Here is a 21,350-nt window from a genome sequence, read left to right on the forward strand (position 1 = left end):
GATGGTAAAAGCTAATAGTGGATGCCAACACTTGGTTTGAATATTTATTTCTTTATCTTGCTTTCACAGCCCAGCATATCCAGTGTCTTTGATATGGCGCTATATGGTGGAAGACAATGCAAGTTTGTTTGGCCCAGATTCATGGCACAGAAAATGGATCCTAATGACTTTGGAAACCTCCCTGTTGTTTTTCTTAGCACCACCTGTTATTTTTGTTTTTGGTGTGATTGTTTAATAGTTATTGATGCCAAATTTGCTTCACACATTCATGTCCCTGTCAACATGGATTCCACTCACTTAGGTGAACCCACTGACTTCTCCTCTAGTGCCATCGAGAGATCAACAAGAGTATAATCAAATGTCTTCGAGCTAGTGGGATTCCCATCAACCCTCAATTGGTTGGACAGGTTTTGCCTTCAGGACTAATTCTTAATAGCAAAGATTCAACAAGGTGCTGGATTTTGGTCCATATTGATTTGATAGCATCACACAATTGCTGCAGATTTGTCAGATGCAGATCTGCCGTTGCACCACATCAGAAAGGTGCCAAACTGAATTGAGATCTGGTGACTGGGGAGGCCTTTTGAGTACAGTGAACTCGTTGACATATCTTCAGGAAACCAGCTTGGGATGATTTGAGTTTTGCAACATAGTGTGTTATAGTGTTATAGTTACACTGTGGTCATAAGGGATGGACAGGGTCAGCAGCAACACTCAGGTAGGCTAAGTCTTCCATTGGCCTATTTTTCTGATGTTGTGCGAATTGTAGCCTCAGTTTCCTGTTATTATCTGTTCCTGTAGCCCAAGTCCTTTAAGGTTTGTGTTATGCGTTCAGAGATGCTCTTCTGCATACATTTGTTGTGGATGTTTGAGTTACTGTTACCTTCCTAGCAGTGATGGGAATAACGGCGTTACTTTTTTCAGTAACGAGTAATCTAACTAATTACTATTCCTATCGTTACAACGCCGTTACAGTTACTAACAAGAAAATGCGGTCCGTTACTATTTTTCAACAAACAGACGGTTGAAGCTGTCTTCAGCTTACCGCATCTTATATCAGTTGCACAGAAGTAGCTGTAAGTAATCTGGACGCTACAGCTTTAAGCAGCTGCGCGCGCTCGTAACTATAATTAATTACTTTTTCAAAGTAACTTGCCCAACACTGCTTCCTAGTAGCTCAAAGTGGCTATTATCCTCTGATCGCTCACTTTAACAAGGTATTTTCAATCAGAAAACTGCAGCTCACTGGCTTTTTCTTTTTCTGACCGTGATCTGTAAACCCTAGAAATGGTTGTGTGTGAAAATCCTGAGAAGATCAGCAGTCTGACACACTCATTGTTATTGGTGCATGTCTGGTGCACAAAACACGTTGCATTCAAGGTTATTCAAATCATTATTCTTCATTCATTCTGATACTTGGTGTGAACTTCAAGAGGTCGTATTGTTGGGCTGATTAGATATTTGCATTAGCAAGCAGTCGAACAGGTGTACCTAATAAAGTGCCAGTGAAAGGGTTAGTGCTAATTAGCACATTTTTGCATTGTCACCATCATTGAGCTTGTTGACATGTAAATATTAGCTTTTTGCTTAAAATACTACCATCAGTGTTTCTAGAGTTTCAATATGAGGTTCTTTTTCTTTGTGTTTTAACAAATAATTTGTAGGTAATGACACAACAAAAATAGTCTTTTGAAAAAAACAAGAAGCTGGTTTCATCAAAATAATATTAGTAAGGGCATGAAATATGTCTGGATTGAATCGCAGTTTACCGCAAGTGATTGATTTGTTGATGAACAGTGAAATTGTTTTGTCTGACACACACACACACACACACTTGTACATTCATGACTTGAGAAAACATCACACTGAGTTATATTCATTCTTAGGAGCCTCCTTTAACCTTCACTACTTCTAAAACACAAAAAATATCACAGTGAAAAATACTGTTAGGTCCATAATGTGTTGGACTGAGATTATGTAGTTTTATCACGAACGTCACCACAGCAGATGTTAAATCAGACCGCCAACGTGTGTTTGAAATGCAGAGTTTTTACCTTTAATTCAAGGAGATTTAAAAAAATAAATTGCACTGTTTATGAATCACATTTTACAGACAGTGCTTCATTTTTCAATGTTCAAAAGCAATTGGACAAACTAGCATAATTTTAGATATAAGGATTTTTTAAAAATACTTGGATTAAAATCCTTTGCAATCAAGTACGTCGAGTACATCAAGTGTAGAATCAACAGACAAAACTAAATGCAGTGTTTTCGCCCTCGAGATGCTCTACCAGACCTTCAGTTGGTGCTTGTTTTTTTTATATTTCTGCCTTCAGTTTTGTACTTAGTAACTGAACAGCATGCTCTGTTGGGCTGAGATCAGAAGAATATCCAATTTCTTTGCTTCCTTGTCTTGGGTTGCTTTTGCACGATGCTTTGGGTCATTGTCCATTTGTACTGTGAAGCCCTATTTGATCAGAGAATACAGCCACGGACACTTTACAATTCATCCGACTGCTTCTAACAGCAGTCACATCCACAATAAACACCAGTGACACAGTTCCACCATGCATGCTCATGACATAACATTATCTCTACCATGTTTGACAGATGATGTGATAATCTTCAGATCATTAGCTGTTTCTCTCCTTCTCTATACTTCTGAATTCTGAGATGAATTTTCAGACTTTTTTAGAAGGTTTTTTTTGGCGAAGTCTAATCCAGCGTTCTTGAGTGTAACCGGTGGTTTGCACCTCTATATTTATATTTATGAAGGCATTAATTGATTGTAGACTGACACACTTTGTCTCTCAAGTGTTAATGACTTGGGTTGATGTTGAGAAGTTGTTTTTCTTAACTATGGAAACAATTCTACCATCATCCACTTTAGTTGTCTTCTGTGAATTTCAGGCCTTTTGGTGTTGCTGAACTGCTCAGTCTATTTTTCTTTCCTCTCTAATCCTCTGGAGTCAACGAACCCGCTGGTGTGTCCAAATCACATGACCAGTTTAAGATGGCGTAGCAATAAGACGCAGCCTCGCTGAGTCTCTGTCTCAACTTGTGTGGAAAGTGCAGACTTTTTAAACTTAACAGTGCAGTTATGTGAATTTTATTGACAGTTTAATGCAGTCCTACCTCACAAAAACAGACTGAAGCCAGCAAAATAACCATGCCTATGTTTCCCATGTTGTGGACACATCTTACTGTAAACAACACTACAGAAGCATTTCAGATATTTAATAATGTGACAGTGTTGCTCTTAAACTATGTAAAAAATAACAGTTACAAAAGCAAAAATGTTCCGAATCACATTTAGTGTTATGTTTTAGATCATCTCAGTAGATATTTGGGTTCAGGTGTTTGCCTTAGTTTGATATTGCTGCTCTCCCAAAGCGTGGTTAGGGTTGGCACAGACAAACACAAACATCCATCAGCTGTTTTTCTGGTGCACTGAGCAGATTAGATGACTTGAGCTAGGTTTTTCTTCTTTACAGCTTGCCATTTTTTCTGCTTGCCCGACTCAAACTTAGGTGTAGCTCATCAGAAGCTCACGGCTCCTATATTGACTTCAGCATCTGTGATGATAATAGTCTCACTGAGCACAGAGGAAAGATACCACTCATTCTGCCAGCGGGAAGCACAACACTGCTTCACAAGCCAAACATCAGTTTGTAATCTGCTGCGTTGGCTTGGAAGCTTGATTCGGAGGAGGAGAGATGTGGGAGCAGAGGGAGAGGCTTAAAAAGACTCCGGATTTGCAGAGTCAAATAAGCTGGAGGAGAAATGGATACCTTGGGATCAGCATTAGCATGTCTGAGCGTTTAAGCACGAGGGTTAGGACAGAAAAGAATAACCATGGAGTCGCAGCATTAAACTGCTGAGTCATGCTGTGACGTTTGTCCAAATGTTGTGCAAAACCACTCCACAGTCAGCCTGTATCCTTCAGCATCCTGCCCGGTCCTTGAGGTGCAGAAGAAGAGTTTCACTGTTTGCATCAGCAGCCGGCAGCAACAGAAGTAAGTGACTTGTCTGGTAAAGGAAGGGGGGAGAGCTCAGTGGGTCAGTAGAGGTGTGTGTATAAGCTTCTGCAAGTCAAAGTAAAACGTAGCATGTTTTTAGTTTATACTTACCTTGCGGTCATCATTTCTGTTAGGAAGATTGCAAAAGGGATAGAGCTGTTGTAGAAATAAACCACTTAGATTTAGTCTGTTAGTCAGACAACTTGGACAAAAATAATCTCCAAAAATTCATCATCCAGTAGCTGCAGGTATAAACTACACTCATTTCTTATAATTTATGTGACAAACTACTTAATGGCAGTAGGAGTTTCTGTGTTTGTTTAGAGCACAGCGTTCGCTCTTTGTGCCATAAATGTATTTGTTTACTCGTCCATTTTTAGCGCTAAAACAATCCCTTTGTTTATACTAATGGCTCAAATTCATCACTGGCAAAGGGAGAAAAGGTGATCTATGAAACAGAGTGTGTATGTTATGGATTCAATTTGTGACCAGTCCTCAGGGAATCTCCTTCCAAGTCATCTCCACAGGGAGGATGCTGCTGTATCTGACAGCATCTGAATATTGACTGTAAGCTATACAGTTTCACAAGCCCTTCCTGGGTTATATTTTTAACTTTCTGCTCCTCAGACCTTTTCCGAGTGTGACGTACAACACTCGGGCAGCACTACCATTGATCTGCTCGCCTCCTACACGAGAAATCTTGCTGTGCACAACATGAGGTGTTTGGTAAATGCTTCAGAAAGCTGTGATGGAGCTTCTCAAGAAGTGACATCATTGGTGCAGCGATAAATCATCCCTAGATTAGGTTCAGTAATCGTTGCCAATTTGATGGCTTTTAGCCTCCTTTCCTTTTTTCTCACTCTGGTACCTTTTCATTTCTTGGCTGCCGTTTCCAACTGCGACTCACGCAGCGTATTTACTACAGAGCATGCCGTTCTGTGACAGCAACAACATCTCGTGGAATATTATTTTCACCATGAAATCTGGTCGTTTATGTGAATCTGCAGCACTGACGCGGAACTTTGTCAGCACTGCGTTTCGGCTCAATTTCCTCCGAATGTTTATTTAGTAAGGAGTGTACACAAGTCGAGCAGCTGGGAGTGGGGACTGTATTGATTGAAAATGAGGATGGTGTGTGCTGGAGGACAGATGGTTCAGGCCTTCATTCTGTGGTCATGGCAGTGTGAGTGATCATATCCTGTGCACGCTTCACAATCTGTTCGAGCTTGCAGTTGGGTTTGTTGTTAACTCTTGTTGGGCTTGGGCTTGTTTGTATTTTTTCTAAAGAGCATCCGGTAAATCTGTTATCCAGTTTGTCACTTTCATGTAGCATCTCTACTTCCATTTGTCTGATAAAGAAAAGGAGCAAACGGATCAATTGTAGCTAATGCACCGTGATGCTCATTAAACTGATCCTTGCAAATGCAATCATAACTGCACTTAGAGTGTGTGTGGCAGTTGTCTGATGAAAGTGAGTCACAGCAGTGAATGAACTTCCAGTTTCACAGATTATTGCTAACTAACAGTGTCATTCTGATTCTTTACAGGCAGAGGCTGGGTATTCAAAAGATGGGTGCAATAACAACAAAGACTAAAGCTGTTTAGAGTGACCCGTGTATTCTTTGAGAGATGAATTGCCACATTATTTATCACACAAAATGAAAAGGTTGGCTCATAAACCGTGAAGTAAAACTCCTCATTTAGCTGGATTGGGTGCTACCGCCTAACTTGAAGTATGAAGGTGGTTCTTGTTAGCTAATATTAGCACACTTTAGGTATATAACACTGCTGTGTAAGTGTAGTTTATATACCACCTGTGACTCTTTTAAAGCCTTTCATCTTCAAAACATGAGGAAACTTATTGGTTAAGCAGATGAAGTTTACATGTAATAAAATGTGCTTTTACAATGGAGTTTTTAGCCAAATGCTAAATATTAACATGTTAAGATAATGCTAAATTAGCATTAGTTTAAATACTATGGCTGACACATTGTAAGTGATGCTCATCTGTATTTCCCATTAGATATGGTCCATTGCTGATGGCTCAGTCTGAGCTGTTCGTGACGAGAGCTTCCCCTGTGGAGGCGAGGCCCGTGGAGCTAGATGTTCTGGGGTTCCTGCAACGTTTTGGGGATGAAAACAGCACAGCTGAGAGATGCTACCGCTCGCACTCCCACAGCAGCGTCCTCCAGGGTCTGCCATTTGGTGGGGTTCCCACGGTCCTCGTCATCAATGTCGTAATCTGGATGGTAAAGACTCAACCAAACTAACTAACACTCAATATTACACACAATAATACAGAGCTTCCCAAAGTGTGGGGCTCGCCCCAAGGGGGGCGCAGAGCCATTGCATCGGGGCGCGGTATGAAAAGGGAAAAAAAATGCTTGGACACTGCTAGCACAGGGCGCCCGAATATGCTGAATATGTTTCCAAACCAAGTACTAACTACTCCTACATTTTGGAGATGTTAGCTCTTTATACAGTAAAGCTACAGTGGGATACGAATAATATCAGGCTGATCCTGCCACGATTTAATCCCCCGGTTCAAATCCTGGACAAACAGTATCCCACAGCTGTTTATGTTTTTGAACCCATTTTGCACAGAGAGGCTTTTTTTTTTTTTTGAAAAATGTATTGATATGTTGAATATTATTACACAGGAAAAAACAACTACATGTAAAATAATGACACCATGACGCCTCTGCCTTTGTAAATGGAGGGACAGTAACTGCGTGTGTATGTAAGCCTGTAAAACCTGAAGATAGAGACAAAATACTCTTAATCTGACTATCTGCCATTCTGCAATTCCTCTCATGTAAACAATACGTGAAAAAAGGCACATACCTTTGACGTTGCATGACGAACTCTGTATTCCTCGTCCACACGTTAACGCAAAAAAAGGATTTTAAAAAATCTCAGTTTTCGGTGATTTGAAACGCCGTTTACGTGGACGAAACAGCTGCGTTTTCAAAAATACCCGTGTAGGTGCGGGCGTAGCGTAAAAGAGTTAGTAGTTTACTTTCTTACTACTGTAATTTATTACAGATTACTTGTATTTGTTTAATTGTTCACTAAATGTTTGAGGTGTGAAATAAACTGCAATGGAGCAAAATATGGGCGTGCGTGGTTGGAGGATGTGTTTGTGCGTGCGCGTGCACCCGGGGGGCCGCGAACATTTTTCTTGTAAAACAAAGAGGGCCCAGCAAAAAAAGTTTGGGAACCGCTGCAATCATACAACAAAGTCACAGTAGCATGCAAAAGTCTTGAGCCACCCTTCATGTCATTGCATTTTCTTTCCAAGGAGCCAGACTTTTCGTCATTTTTATTACGTTGGTCCTGAGTAATAGTTACCTGAGCTTTGTGAAGGTCTCTGGGCTTTTTTTGGCTGCTTTTTCACTCATTATTAGTCCCATTTTGTACCCAATCATTTTCCAACTCATGTTTTTTTTGTTTGCTAAACCACTTAACAGTAACCTATGAGTCATTCAAAGCATAGAAAAGGCACCTAACTCAATAGATGAGCCAGTGTTGTGTCTAGATATTACAGATAGCTTAGCAAGGAAGCAATTTTAAATGGTATCTTTAGGCAACAACAGAATTTGTTCCCATTTCTTTATCTGAATTTATGAAAAATGCCAAAGATAATACAGTTTGACAGGCATTAAATCTTATTTTTGCATCAACAAGGTTATTCCCAAAGAGTTATTAGCTGGAAAACCTAACATGAATCAGCGTGGTGCGCAGTGTGTCCTTATAAAATCTGATAAAACTGGGCAAGTTTGGGCAGATGAATAGCGTTCACTGAGATGCATCTGGCCCTTGAGTTGATCCATCTACTGTTTGCTAAATGGTCTCAGTGAAAGGGTGGCTGTGAAGAAGCCATTCTTATGGAAGGGAATCAGGGAGAAAAGGCTGAAATATGCCAAATTATACAAGAACTAGACTAAAAAAAATCAGTGATAACAGGCCTGGATTGATGAATCCCAATTTAGTTCAAATCACTGTGAATAGTTGACCTCCTAACTCTTTCATGGCATGCATTTTAAATTTGTCTTTGCTATTTTCTTTTACCTAATTTTTGTTTCTGATTAAAGTTAGATCCACACATGAGGACATTCACTTTAAATTTCGATAGAACAGTTGCAGTATAACGTCCTCGTAAGTGGATATCAGGCCCTTGTAGAGCAAAATGTAGTATTTTGTTCTAGACAACCCAAAATGTGATGTCCACATATGTGGACACCAGGTCCTAGGAGGTTAAGGTGGTGTTCAGAAGAGAGTTAATGTCTACAGCCACCTATAAAATGTAGAGGAGGCTCGGTCATGGATTGAGGGTCTATTTTAGCCGGTGGTGATGGGGGCGGATTTATGAACATAGAAAAGTATTGTCAGACAATACGGCAACACCTTCTTTTTTCAGCATGACACTGATCCCAAACACACTGCCAGGGGCCATACTTGGATACAAGAACACACAATGGAAAACTGTCAGTCATGGATTAGCCTCCCCACAGCCTGGGCATCAACATTACTGAACAGTGTGAGATCATTTTGACAGAGAATGAAACAAAATATACTTTATTTCCACATATGTTTGCGCAAGTTTCTGTAAATACACCTATTTCCAATTTTCATGCAAAGTATAAAGACATTAGGAAATCCCAAGGTTTTTGCACAATACTGTAACTCTGTAGAGTCATGGCAAATTGAGAGATAAACTTATTTCAAGTCCTATGTTGATATTATCTAACGGTTCCATTTTCTCCTATATTGATTAATCTACTCACTATTCCCTTTTTGTCCAGCAGAAAGTAAACAGTGATTTGTCTCACAGCTAATATTGTTCAGAGACTTTTTCTCTGAGCGTGAAAAAAACAGAATATCTTTATATTCGAGAAAAACTGAAACAGTGGAGTTTTGTATGAAAATAAAAATGAGATTCTTGAAAGTTATTCTTTCCCAAATTATAAATCCTTCAGCTTTGGTAAAAGCACATAAACATCTTCCAGTTTATAATATTAGTGTCACCTTCCCCTTTTGTATATTTAGAGCCAAAATCCGTAACATCTGCACTAAACTACCTAATCTTACAACTCTGACAGGTCAGTAGCAAGTTGTGGGAATTACTATATCCTGTATAACACTTTGCATTTGGAGTCTTTTGCATAATTATTGTGATCTGTGCATGCACAATCTATAATCCAAATGGAAGTAAAAGCACTGAAAAAATAAAAACCTTCAATTGCCGCAGGACCAGGATAACACCACTACCTTTACTCAACCTACCATAGTTTTTCAAACCTATCCACCGTGTACGGAGGTTGACCCAAATGCAGGACTCCAAAGATAAAAGGTTAACTCAAAAGGCAGCTTCAATGTTGAACTCCTACAAAGATACAAAAGAAATGCAGGACAGGAGTAAAAAAATCCAAAAACAGATAATCTTCAAGGAGAACATGATACTAGGAAAGACACGGCCACGAGGAAAACTCGACAAAGGACAAAGGGAGACAATAACTAATGAGGGCAGAAAAAACAGGTGGGAATTTCAAAAGCAAATAAGTAATAACAAAACAAGGGAAGTAACACTCAACATATAACACGCATGAGAGGAGAAACTTTCACAATAAAACAGGAAATCTAACTAACACCGAGACAGTCTCTCAACACAAAATTGACACAGACAAAAAGTTAAACAAACACAGAGACACGACTGACTTCACAAAGGAGACACAACAGGAAAAAACCCAGAGAAGAAACTAAGGGAACAGAAAGGGAACAGACAGGGAACCAGTGAACCAAAAGTCATCTATAACTAGCCTAGAGACACAAATAGGGAACCATTAACAATAAGAAAATAACAGAATACAAATAATAAAAATCACAAGGAAACTACCAAAACTCAAAATCCTGGGTCACACATCAGGGACCCAACTCCATTAGTTTTGTTTTTTCTTTTTAAAAAGCTCCTAAACAGGATATAAACCACAGTCTCCCTGGTGACAAACTTGTGATCCAAAGCTTGACTCCCACTTGTTCCGCATGATCATTCAACAAACAAGGAGCATCAGGAGGATATCAAACACTGATTCATGTGTCCTGGAAAAGCTAGAAACACACAGAAAGCTTCATGTTTTTTACTAATTGCATGACATCCCATTGATTATGCAAATTTCGAACCAAAACTCTTACAATTGCATGTAACGTCAAAGAGTCGTGACTTGTTTTGTTACCACCACTCCAACCTCCTTCTGTAGACTTTGTTACTCTTTAAAAATTGAATTTGCACTACAGCCCACTTGTCTGAAATAAACCAAAGGCTGGGGCAAACTGCACTGTCCTATCAACTAAAGGCTAAATGGCAAAAATAGAACTTTAAAAAAAAACAAAGGAAAACCTTTTCTGTGTGTCTAATATTGCTACAGTGTGTGCGTGAGGGGCCTGAACCAAAAGGTCATCCTGTGCGCGTATCTGTGGCACCAGCAGCATCTTACAGAACAGCAGTAATTGACGCCCAAGGACAGAGACTTTTGAACAGAGATCTCCGATGTTGTTCCCGGGATCTGCTGGAGCCACTCGCCTAGCTTGGGAGTCACCGCACCTAGTGCTCCGATTACCACGGGGACCACCGTCACCTTCACCCTCCACATCCTCTCGAGCTCTTCTCTGAGCCCTTGGTATTTCTCCAGCTTCTCGTGTTCCTTCTTCCTGATATTGCTGTCATTCGGAACCGCTACATCGATCACTACGGCCGTCTTCTTCTGTTAAAAGAAAGGTTAAAAGGTAAAAAAGGCTTGACGAAGCGGCAGTCGCCCTGCAGAAAGAAAAGAATTTGCAGCTGGATAGCGTAGTGGTTAGACTACACGCCTTTGGAGCAGAGGATCGCAAGTTCGATTCCTGCCTGGGGCGTCTGTATCCAGTAAGGGTCCTAAGGCTAGACCCCCTATGCTAAGCAAGCCTACCGCAGACATGAGCGAGACAGATAAATATGAAGGCATGCCGGCTCGGACGTCGCCCGCATCAACAAGGTCCGCGTCAGGTGTTGAGGAACCAGGGCACCCTGACGAAAAGTGGGCTACTGGAACAAGAAGGCATCGGTGGGCAAGAGACGAAAACAGAGTGTTGTTGGAATGCTACTACGCAAGTAACCCCGGCGGAAGGGGCTACATGAATAGGATGAGGGACCTATATATATATATGCATGCATGCAGAATCACCATTCAAGTTATTTATTAGGACAGTCAAAATGTGGTGTAGGCGTGCATGTCAGTGATAATGGCTTAAAGCATTTTTAATTTGTAGTTCTCTTCAGGAAAAGGCTGGAAAAATAAACCCAAACTTTAAAATAAACCAGCGCCTTGCAAAGAACAAAACAAAAGCTCAATGCTTTCTGTTTGTCTCCTCATTGTCTGGGTTTTGCATAATTATGTACAAGAACAGAGAGAAATACAAACACATTATGTACATGTCATAGACGTCAAGTTAAATCTGCAAATTTTAACGTCCTTTTTTGCAAAGAATAATACAGCGTGCGCACTGTTTACAAACACAGATGCATTTCTTTTCCTCCCGTGTTCCAGATAATAATAGGCTTCCATTTTCAGCTGTCAGCTAACTCAGTTCCACTGTCAGGCCTTGTCAGGCTTGATCTCTGCGCTGATAGGACTTCTCCATCTGCCACCTCCATGTTTTAATTGGCTCATTTTTATCAATGCCTGGTTGTCAAGCCAACAGCGAAGGTTGAGCGCTGTCTCTTAATGACGAGCATGAGTCAAAGCGTGCTTCCCCCCAGGTGACGGGAGCACGCCTCTGCATCAATTCCATCATCATACAGAATAAATCATCAGTGGGACTTGAGGAGAGCGTGCCCACGCATAAAGACAGAATAAACCGAAACAACTGGGAAGAGCTGGACCAAAACGAGATAATGGAGAGATTCTTATTGTGCCCTGACTGCTAATGTAAACACAGGCTGTTTATTCATCTACAAGCCCCAGTCAAGTCCTCTTGATTGTCATTGCATGGCTTTAGAGTGAATCATTCGACATTCATGGGCGCTTTCTTCCTATTAGCACAGCTGTCACCCCTTATCCACTAAACCTAATGTCTTTTCAGTTCAAATGAGGTAATAATTTAATTGCTGCAATTAAAATCAAACAGTCATCACCACTTTTACTGCGTTTGTCAACCTTCATCCATCACGGTCCAGTTATGCTCAATGATATTTCATCAGGGAAGCTCAGCACAAATCCACTATTGTACAGGATTGAATAGGGTTTTATTTTGGACGTCATTGTTGTGCTCAGTTTGCTCTCCATTTGTGGAAAATGGGAGGTATTCAGCTTGACCGCGCTCATTTTTTTCCTCACTGAACAGCATATGTCCGCGTGTGCTCGCTAATCTATTTCTGGACCACATAGCATACAGACAAAAAATGCTTCATTAATGCTGTGGCATTTTGAATCTGTTGTTGTAGACTGCTTTTTCGAGTGATTTTAGACAGAATCAAGGAGATATTTTATCTAGAGTATAATGAGGACAGAGACTGTGTAAAATTGTTCTTCTGTGTTTGTAGTTTTTACTGCTGATCTTCTCATGTCTGAGGAAAGCTGCTTGGGACTACGGCCGCCTGGCTCTGCTGATGGAGAATGACAGGTAAATCTCTCACTCAACAATATCAGTTAAACTCTGACAGCTATGGCAACTTTTAACATGTAGTAAGAAGCCACAGTGGAGAGAGAGACTTGATGCTCTAGCTCCCTCTGCTGCATGTAAGTGGTGGCAAACTGCCTTGCTATACTTGAAACACTGATAATACTTTACTGTATTTGTTTTATATTAACAGTGAAAGTAAAATTTCATGGGATGGTCAGAATTTATTCTTCGCTTAATTCTCTATTGAATGGAAACACTGATTGGGACATTTAAGCATGTTATCTATCTTATATCCACACCTATGGTCAATTTAGAATAACCAGCTCAATTAACACTGTTAATGTTTTCCATCCAGGTTCATGCAACACTCTGCAGCAGTTTTCTTTGTGCTCGCTCCGAATCTCCTCTTCAGGGGAATGTGGGCTCGATTAGTCCTGCCTGACCGACGATGCCCTCGTAGCACTTGAGGGCAAGCAGCATCTGTTCTCTTTGCCAAGCGGTCGTCTCTCATTGTAATTCAATTACCCTGCTTAATTTGACATCCTGTTGAACTGTCAGTGTTATAGCCCACAGAGACAATCCACAAATTCAACTGCTGCACTTGTTTCACCATGTGAACTGGACCACATGTTATATTATTTTAATGTCTTCTGTGTATGCACAGATTGATCCCAGATGGGTACAGGGACTGCAGCAATTACGGTACATCTTGGTGTATTAATAAAGCCATGTCCGGCTATGTGTATTCTTCCTTATGTAGTCTCACATCCCTGTTTTATGGAGAACCAAGTGAGAAAGAGAAGTCGCCTTCAGAATCCAGTCCCTCTGACTCTGAGACCAAGGACATGGTATGCTCAAATCTTATCTTACATTTTTCAAAGGATACCTCATAATTTATTTCCCATGTTGCAACATTCTTGTTGTGCTTCTGCTCCTGCATTTCAGGTGTGTTTTTATTTCACATCATCAGACTAGTTTAAAGCCACAGCAGACAGTTGTTTTCAGTTTCTGGCAGAAGTTATGACGAACACACCGCATACTCATGTACCAAATAAGAGATGAGCTGTTGAACATAGTGGAAAAACTAGCAGTAAAATATTTTATGTGCTTATTAGGGGTTTGGAGAGTTAGCAGTCAGCAGTCACATGTGATAAATTAAAGCTGGTGAATGTGTAAAACACACTTGCCAAACGTTGGTCAGTTCTTTGGTTATTTCATGCTTCTAAATAAGCAGTTTTTGCTGACTCTGAGCTAGTAAACTGGATTACCGGCCCAGAAAAGAGCAGTGCCTCATCTTTGTTGAAAGAAGCTCCCCTTAATCTTCTGTTCTGACCACGGAGAAGCTTTGCCATGGAATTTTTTCTCTGGACAATCTAGGTCAAAATACATGCAGTCATGTGGTGGGGAAAAAGGAAGATGTGAGCTAACTTCTCAGGAGTGGACATCCCAACAAATTAAACCCAAGGTCAGAGTACATGACAGTACAATTAGACACAAAGCTGAACAAGTCTGTCTCGTTCGGACGGTTTGCCAGGAGAAAGCCCCTCTTCTGTAAAAAGAACGTAAACAGCCTGAGTTAGGTTTGCAAAATTGCATCCGATGAAACCGCAAGACTTTTGGAACAATGTCCTTTGAACAAATGAGGCCAAAATGGAGATGTTTGGAAATAATGCACGGTGCCACATTTAGAGAAAAATACAAATGCCTCTTACCAGCTGTCAAACATGGTGGTGGAGGGGTGATGATTTGGGTTTGTTTTGCAACCTCAGGACCTGGGCACCTCGCTGTTATTGACTCAACCATGAACTTCTCTGTATACCAGAGTACTAGAGTCAAATGTCAGGACGTCTGTTTGACAGCTATAGCTTGGCCCAAATTGTGACAAAACACGTGACAAGACAATGATCCCAAGCACAGCAGCAAATCTGCAAAAGAATGAGTGAAAAAGAAAAGAGTGAAAGTCGTCCACTCGAACTCGAGACCTCAACCCGACTGAAATCCTGTGGTGGGATCTTCAGAGAGCTGCAAATAAAAGAATGCCCACAAACTTCAATCAACTGAAGCAACATTGTAAGAAAAAAAGAAGGCAAAAGTCCATACAGGATGATGTGAAATACTGATGAAGTCATGTTGTTGAACTAAAGCTACTAAATCAAATGGTGTACTTAATTTTTCACTGTGAATTTTTTTTCTGCAAAGCACTGGAAACCAGGAAGGGGGATCATAATGGGATAATCAATACAATCAATACAATAGTATCGGAGTACTCTGCATCAGAAACCCCACTAATGCAAAAAGCATTTAAGTATTATCAACAAAGATCTGGATGCTTAACATGAATGAATGTGCTGTGTGACTGTCGTAGAATTAGATACTATATCATCTGAATATTGTCACTCATGCATTAATGTATAAGTAGGCGTTTATTATTAGCAGCAAATCAACTGGTGCTCATTTCGAATGTTTCGTATCCAGCTGCACCGAATGAATGTTTTCACTGTGGATTAATCTGCCAATTATTTTATTTTTGCGAGATGTCATTAGGCACGCTAAACAATTATTGCAAATGTTTTGGTAATTGATTCACTTGACTTACTGGCTAACAGATGAATGAGTTCATATGTGCTTGTATAAATTGTTGAGCAGCTGAATTCATAACAAAACATTAACATTTTAAGCTTTTTATGTGTTTGCGTGCAAAAATCATGATTTAAAAAGTATCTCGTAACTAAAAGAGTCGGATAAGTGTGGCAGGAAAAAAGTCATTGAAGTGACATATAGCGGAGAAGAATCAAAAGAAGCTAAAATTTGTACTCAAGCACAGAAAGCTGCTTGACTAAATGCACTTAGTTCCAGTTCACAACTGCACTGAAAAGCTGCAGCTGACCCTTTCCACGTGTCTCTCTCTTGATCAGTGGCCCATGTTCAGCTTTATGTTTGTGGCGTGCATGTGTATTCTCATGCATTTGGCGGCAAAACACATCCAAACAAAAACATCAGTCTGCTCACCGAATGGCTCTACAGTGCCACTAGTGGTTAAAAATACCACAGCATATTTTTATGCACTATAATAGTGTAATTAGGGCAAAGAGGCACCGTGTTTGAGGAGGAAAAGGGCAGATTCCAGTCATCGTTACACTGCAAATTATGAAGGAGAGGGCCTCATTTTAAAGAAACACTATCATTACCAATAACATTGATGTTAGACAGTCTGCCAGTCTTCCTGATTATGTTCTTGTGTATTTACACTAATTATACCAAGGTGTCACAGTTAATTTCCCAGTGATATACTGATGTCTAAAAAAGCTCCATCCTGAGCTTCCATAATAAGTCCTCAAGTCGTCACCACCAAGATGGCACCAAGTCAACAGTTGTAAGAGGAAAGTTTGGATCATTACTCAGCGGGTCTGTCTCTGACTCCATGGCACCTGAGTGATAGACTGAGGTCATTCCCTGCATGTTTATAGCAGTGTAAGTCAAAGAGTCAGACTGGAGTCATCGTGCTGTGCCTGCACACAGCTGAGACTGCAGTAAACTGATTACAGCTCCAGACCTATTAAATCTCCATCTCTGTGTCACTTTGCAGACCGTGTTACTATTCAAATGGAGGTTGAGTACAAGTCACCAGATATATAACTGCCGAAACGTGTAATATGTCTTCAATAACCAGTTCACTGGCTGTTTTATGATTCTTTTTTTCAGGGCTTCTGCTCATGGCTGTCATCGCTTTACCATATGAAGTAAGTAAACCTAAAGCAGCTGCTCCTATAATTGTTTCATCCTCCTCTCATCTTGGCTTCCAACCCTTCGCCAGCCTGTTGTCTTCAAAGCTGATGTCACCATTGAACGTGAAAGTCTGGTCTTATATCTCACTTAGCAAAGAAAATGTTTAAAAAAAACAAAAGAGTCTAGGCTCATGCGACCGCTGGTGCCACGGTTTCCTGTTGAATATTTGCACTTGCTCGGGTCTCGACTCCACACAACAGATTTAGAGCTATAAAAAAGCAATTTCGGTGGTATCCATGGTTTCCATAGTATTATGGTGGCGTTTGGGTGCTTCTGTTTTTAGCTCTCCTTTGCCAGTGGCTCACCCTGGGATCCCAGGCGAAGTGCAAACCCACCCTGTGAGTTCTCGATGTGTGGGCTACCATGAGACCAACGTGCACTTCTTTTCTTTCATGCCTTTTTTTCTATTTTATGACACTGGGTTTCCTGAACCTCCCTGATCTGGTAACCACAGATTCTGACACCAAAGTAGTGGTGCCACAGTTTTTTACTCAGGATGAGGTAGAAGCTGTGAGGGTCATTTTTATCCAGGTTCGGCCTGTATGGAGCCACTGCCACATCAAGAAAAATGCGCATGTTTATTACGCTGCGTGGAAAAAGTCTGAGATTCTGAGAATGCATCTTCTTTGTTCTGTTGCAGGGATGAGGAGATCCGAAGTAAATGTGGCATTGATGCCGTGACATATTTGTCCTTCCAGCGCCACATCATCCTGCTCATGACAGTGGTTACCCTGCTGTCCTTGGCTGTAATCCTGCCGGTCAACATTTCCGGGAACCTCCTGGGTATTTTGGTCTTGAAGTGATGGTCTAGCTAGCTCACTGAAAAGTCAAGGGATATCCTTAACCTCCGATAACAACACACTTCATAAAAAGAGAAGTTCGGTTAAATGCACATAAACTTTATCTTTTAACAATTCATGGTACAGCTGAGTTTAAAACAACCCGATCTCTTTCAAAACTTGGAACAAGTCAAAAGGTCAGTGAAACCAAAATAAACACTGATTACATGCACAAAGGCTGCACTTCATCTAAAGGGAGTCACTGGCACACCAGTGGCAAGTCATCAAGCACTTGCCCAAGTCTGATTATAGAAATAGAAAGTGCTTAATTTCCTCTTAACATACACATGTAGGTGCCAGGGGTGGGGCGACACACTAAACAGGCTGCTAAATAGCAACAGAAATGCCTTTTTGGCAGTTGTGTGCTTATTTTGTAGGAAGTGTTGAGGAAGCCTTTCCACTACAGGATGAAGTCTATGAGGAGTGGGGCTGTCCACAGTAATGTTTTTATTACTGGTGGTTGTCACCATCATTAAATAAAATGGCCAACACCCATAGGCAGGCTGCCATGGTGACGGCAAACAAAGGGTTCCCAAGTTAAAACAGCGCAGTTAGGCATGTTTGAACTTGAACTTCATTGAGATGGCTGATATTTCATTTGACTGGATGGAAAACATTTTAGTATTGCTTCATTTCTTGGCCTCTCCCAGACAAAAGAGGGGAGGGGCTTCCTTTTAAGTCATTACAGAAATTAAAACGTCTCGCTTTGTGTCACGTTTTATTATCTCTACAGGAGACAGTCCCGAAAACTTTGGAAGAACAACCCTGGCGAATGTTAGTGCAAAGTAAGTCCAGCAATGCAGGCATGACATCAGATCTCATGAAGCATCCCAGAGCCGCGAGCAAACCCGGGCAAATCTGTAATTGCTCTGTTTATGTTCCTTGAAGGGACAGCTTTCTGTGGCTGCACAGCGTCTTGGCTCTGGTTTACTTCATTATCACGTTGCTGTGTATGGCTCACCATTCGCTGCAGCTGGAATACAGAGAAGATGAGAAGGTCTGTCATCATCCAGTCACACTTTATACCATCAAGGTCCATCCAGCAAAAGATAAAGTCAAATTATTGAGATTCTAACCAAAAGGTCTTTTTTATTGTTTCAAAAATCAAATACAAGAAAAAATAACACAGCAAAAATATTTTAAAACAAAATTAAATGTAAAGACCGACGTGCTCTGGATTTCTGGCTTCTCCCTAGGTGCTGCTTTCCTCTGTTAAATGCAGAGAATAGGGCGTTCCATTGGTGATCAATAATGATATCATTGTTTTTTATTATTCATTTGTCTTCAGAGAATAAGACTATAAAGATCTATAAAAGGATTCTGCAAACCGCCAACTATTCACCCACTTAGTTTGGCATGTTAGCATGCCTGCGTTCTCTGATTAGTGCAGTTAGGACTGATGGGTTTGTCATTACTATTAACATTTCATCAGAAACTAAAGAAATGGAAAAAGGAATAAGTACTCTTGTATTAAAAGAAATCGATTTATGGATCATCCTGAGAAGTTTTAAGTCAAAGTCCTATGGCAGTCCATCTAAAAGTTAATGAAACTTTTCCTTCCTTAACATGTAAACCTTAACAATGAAACTGCGATTGATCTCTGTGGATCAGAGAAGTTTACCACTATATAGGCAACAACCTGGCATTGGCTTCCCTAGAGCCATTAAAAGAAAGTATAACGGATTTATTTATATTGTGTTATTTATTACAGGTGGCTCGGACACTGATGATTACCTCCGTACCCAAGGAGATCTCTGACCCAGGACTCATCACCAAACATTTCCAGTACACATGTTTTCTTCTCTATTAAATAATCTTCCTGTGTTTGATTGGAGAGCTGTCTATCATTTTATTCATGCACATCCACGCTTAGAAAATTCCTTATAATGAACATTTTTTCTTGTTTTCACCAGTGAGGCCTACCCAAGCTGCACTGTCACCGACATCCGGTTCTGCTTTGACGTCCACAAGCTAATGAGGCTGGACTTGGAGAGGTACGGCGGCTTTTACGGACTGGAGCATCACAGTTTTTGATCATATGGCTCTTGTCTGAGGACACTGTCGTTTTTCAGGCGCAAGGCAATGAAAGGCAGGCTGTATTTTGCCACAAAGGCCCAGAAGGAGGGAAAAATCATGATCAAGACTCATCCGTGTGCTCAGATCTTCTGCTGTGACGTCTGCGGCTTTGAAAAGGTAAGATTTGTTCATATCCTTCTGTGTACAGTTGCAACTTAATTGCACTGCATGGGAAGAGAATCACCACTGGATGGCACTGCGATGCAAAAATAGGTAAACACAAGCAGCAATGTGATATTTTTGCAAGTGTAAATCTGAGAGTGAACGATGAAGTGAGCAACATATCCTTTAACTCTTTTTTTTTTTCTGCAGGTGGATGCAGAGCAATACTACAGTGAATTAGAAGAGAAGCGGACAGATGAGTTTAATGCTGAGAAGAACCGCATCACCATGAAGAGGTTGGGCATCGCCTTTGTGACCTTTCGCGATGAGCGGATGACTGCTGTGTGAGTAAACAAGAGCGTGACACCGAGGTCTGTGTTTGATAGGTTCTCTCATCATACAGATGCAGTCACGGCAGAGAGTGACCACATAATTCATGGTAACGTTGCTGAGTAGTGATGCAATGCCTTTTGAACATCTTGTTTTGGTTTCCAGCATCGTGAAGGACTACGGTCGCGTGAACTGTCGTCGCAGGCCCCAGCAGTCCAGCATCAGCACCGTGGTGCAGTCGCACAAATGGGACGTCAGCTACGCACCTGCTCCAAGTGATATTATATGGTGAGAACTGTCACGTTTGTTTGTGCCCTAATGTCTTTTAAAAGCTCAAGCTACTCTTGGATTTTCTCCTGATTGTCTCTGAAGTCTCAGTTTTCCAAATTGACAGCTGTGTGAGTCATTCTGATCTCTTCATATCGCCATGGTGACCTATCCCAGCACACACGCTGGGTACACCCTGGGCAGACACCCATTCACATCTACACCACGAGAAATGTATTAATCTAACCTGCTTGTCTGCTGACTGTGGTAGGAAGCTGGAGCAGCCAAAGGAAATCACACAGAAACACATTTTGAGCACAATGTCCAATTTTACATGACTTGTGCATCATTTAGACACATTTCCCTGTAATTATGCCTGACATATTTGGTATCTCTGGTAACCTGTGGATCAAGACTAGACTTCAGATCAACATTCTGTGGGTTTTAGTCATGCTTGTTTGTGCAGCTTTAGCTTGTGAAGTTGGACCTAAAGGGTCCAATTTAGAGCTGAGGTATGCATCATGCAAATGTTGCTTATTGAGACTATTGATCACCGTAATTTTGGTTTTAGAAGCTCGGGCAGCTTTGATGTGGTTCTTCTCATAACTCTCAGGCAGACCTTTGTTGCTTAGTGGTTGTAATAACTCTGTATAGCTGTATTTCTGTCTTGTGGTGTTCCCCAAGTTTCTGTTGCGGGCCCCATGCTAATTGTACTTTGTGTCTATCAACCAAATATAAAGTCACTTTTAAAGTCTACCGTCAGTGTCATATGTATGATGTGTTTGTTTAAGTTTCTGAATGTTCCAAAAGTTTCTGTTCTGCTGAATACTTTTCTACAGCTGAATAGTGACAAACAGAGGTTATATCCATCCCACAGGTGATGAAAGGCTTGGCTCTTTATGGTATTATGTTAAACTTTGGTTCTGAATCTGTACCCTGTGTAGTATTTAGTGAAGCTTTGAGTCACTCCTTTTACTACCAGCTATGAAACATGGCTAAAATTAAGTCTGTACAACATTTTCCTTGTTGGTGTTATCACTGCAATCAGACAGCAACGTAACGTGTACTCCAGCAGACTCACCAGACCTTATTTTTCTTCCAGTAAATAAGGTTTCTCGCTCGCTCTCTCATTGTGTGTTACATGTTGAGCTTATGTGTGTGGGCCACTGGACAGCTGATGCTGATTTCTTTACACTGGCTTCTGATCAGACTCAAAATTTGGTTCTTGTGATGATGTTTTGAGCCTTGCATGGACAGGCACTCACTCATATTAAAG

The 21,350-nt window shown here is 40.8% G+C and overlaps 1 protein-coding gene across 3 annotated transcripts in view; it reads left to right on the plus strand.

Moving 5' to 3' along the window:
• Positions 1 to 21,350, plus strand: part of tmem63c (transmembrane protein 63C) — a 37,918-nt gene that overhangs the window by 6,718 nt on the left and 9,850 nt on the right. For 2 of the 3 annotated variants that reach the window (XM_013908392.1, XM_013908390.1), the window contains exons 2-13: positions 6,043 to 6,268; positions 12,595 to 12,674; positions 13,435 to 13,522; positions 16,377 to 16,414; positions 17,101 to 17,243; positions 18,033 to 18,084; positions 18,188 to 18,296; positions 19,011 to 19,084; positions 19,213 to 19,293; positions 19,372 to 19,492; positions 19,688 to 19,821; positions 19,973 to 20,095. In XM_013908392.1, the coding sequence (XP_013763846.1) occupies positions 6,059 to 6,268; positions 12,595 to 12,674; positions 13,435 to 13,522; positions 16,377 to 16,414; positions 17,101 to 17,243; positions 18,033 to 18,084; positions 18,188 to 18,296; positions 19,011 to 19,084; positions 19,213 to 19,293; positions 19,372 to 19,492; positions 19,688 to 19,821; positions 19,973 to 20,095 (1,253 nt within the window). In that variant the 5' untranslated portion in view covers positions 6,043 to 6,058. Of the gene's footprint in view, positions 1 to 3,958; positions 4,017 to 6,042; positions 6,269 to 12,594; positions 12,675 to 13,434; positions 13,523 to 16,376; positions 16,415 to 17,100; positions 17,244 to 18,032; positions 18,085 to 18,187; positions 18,297 to 19,010; positions 19,085 to 19,212; positions 19,294 to 19,371; positions 19,493 to 19,687; positions 19,822 to 19,972; positions 20,096 to 21,350 lie in introns of those variants that run through there. The other variant, XM_013908391.1, reaches the window with a different exon arrangement.

Source organism: Pundamilia nyererei, unplaced genomic scaffold (genome assembly GCF_000239375.1).
Source record: "Pundamilia nyererei isolate P.nyererei 1_Seehausen unplaced genomic scaffold, PunNye1.0 scaffold00010, whole genome shotgun sequence".
Lineage (NCBI taxonomy): Eukaryota > Metazoa > Chordata > Actinopteri > Cichliformes > Cichlidae > Pundamilia > Pundamilia nyererei.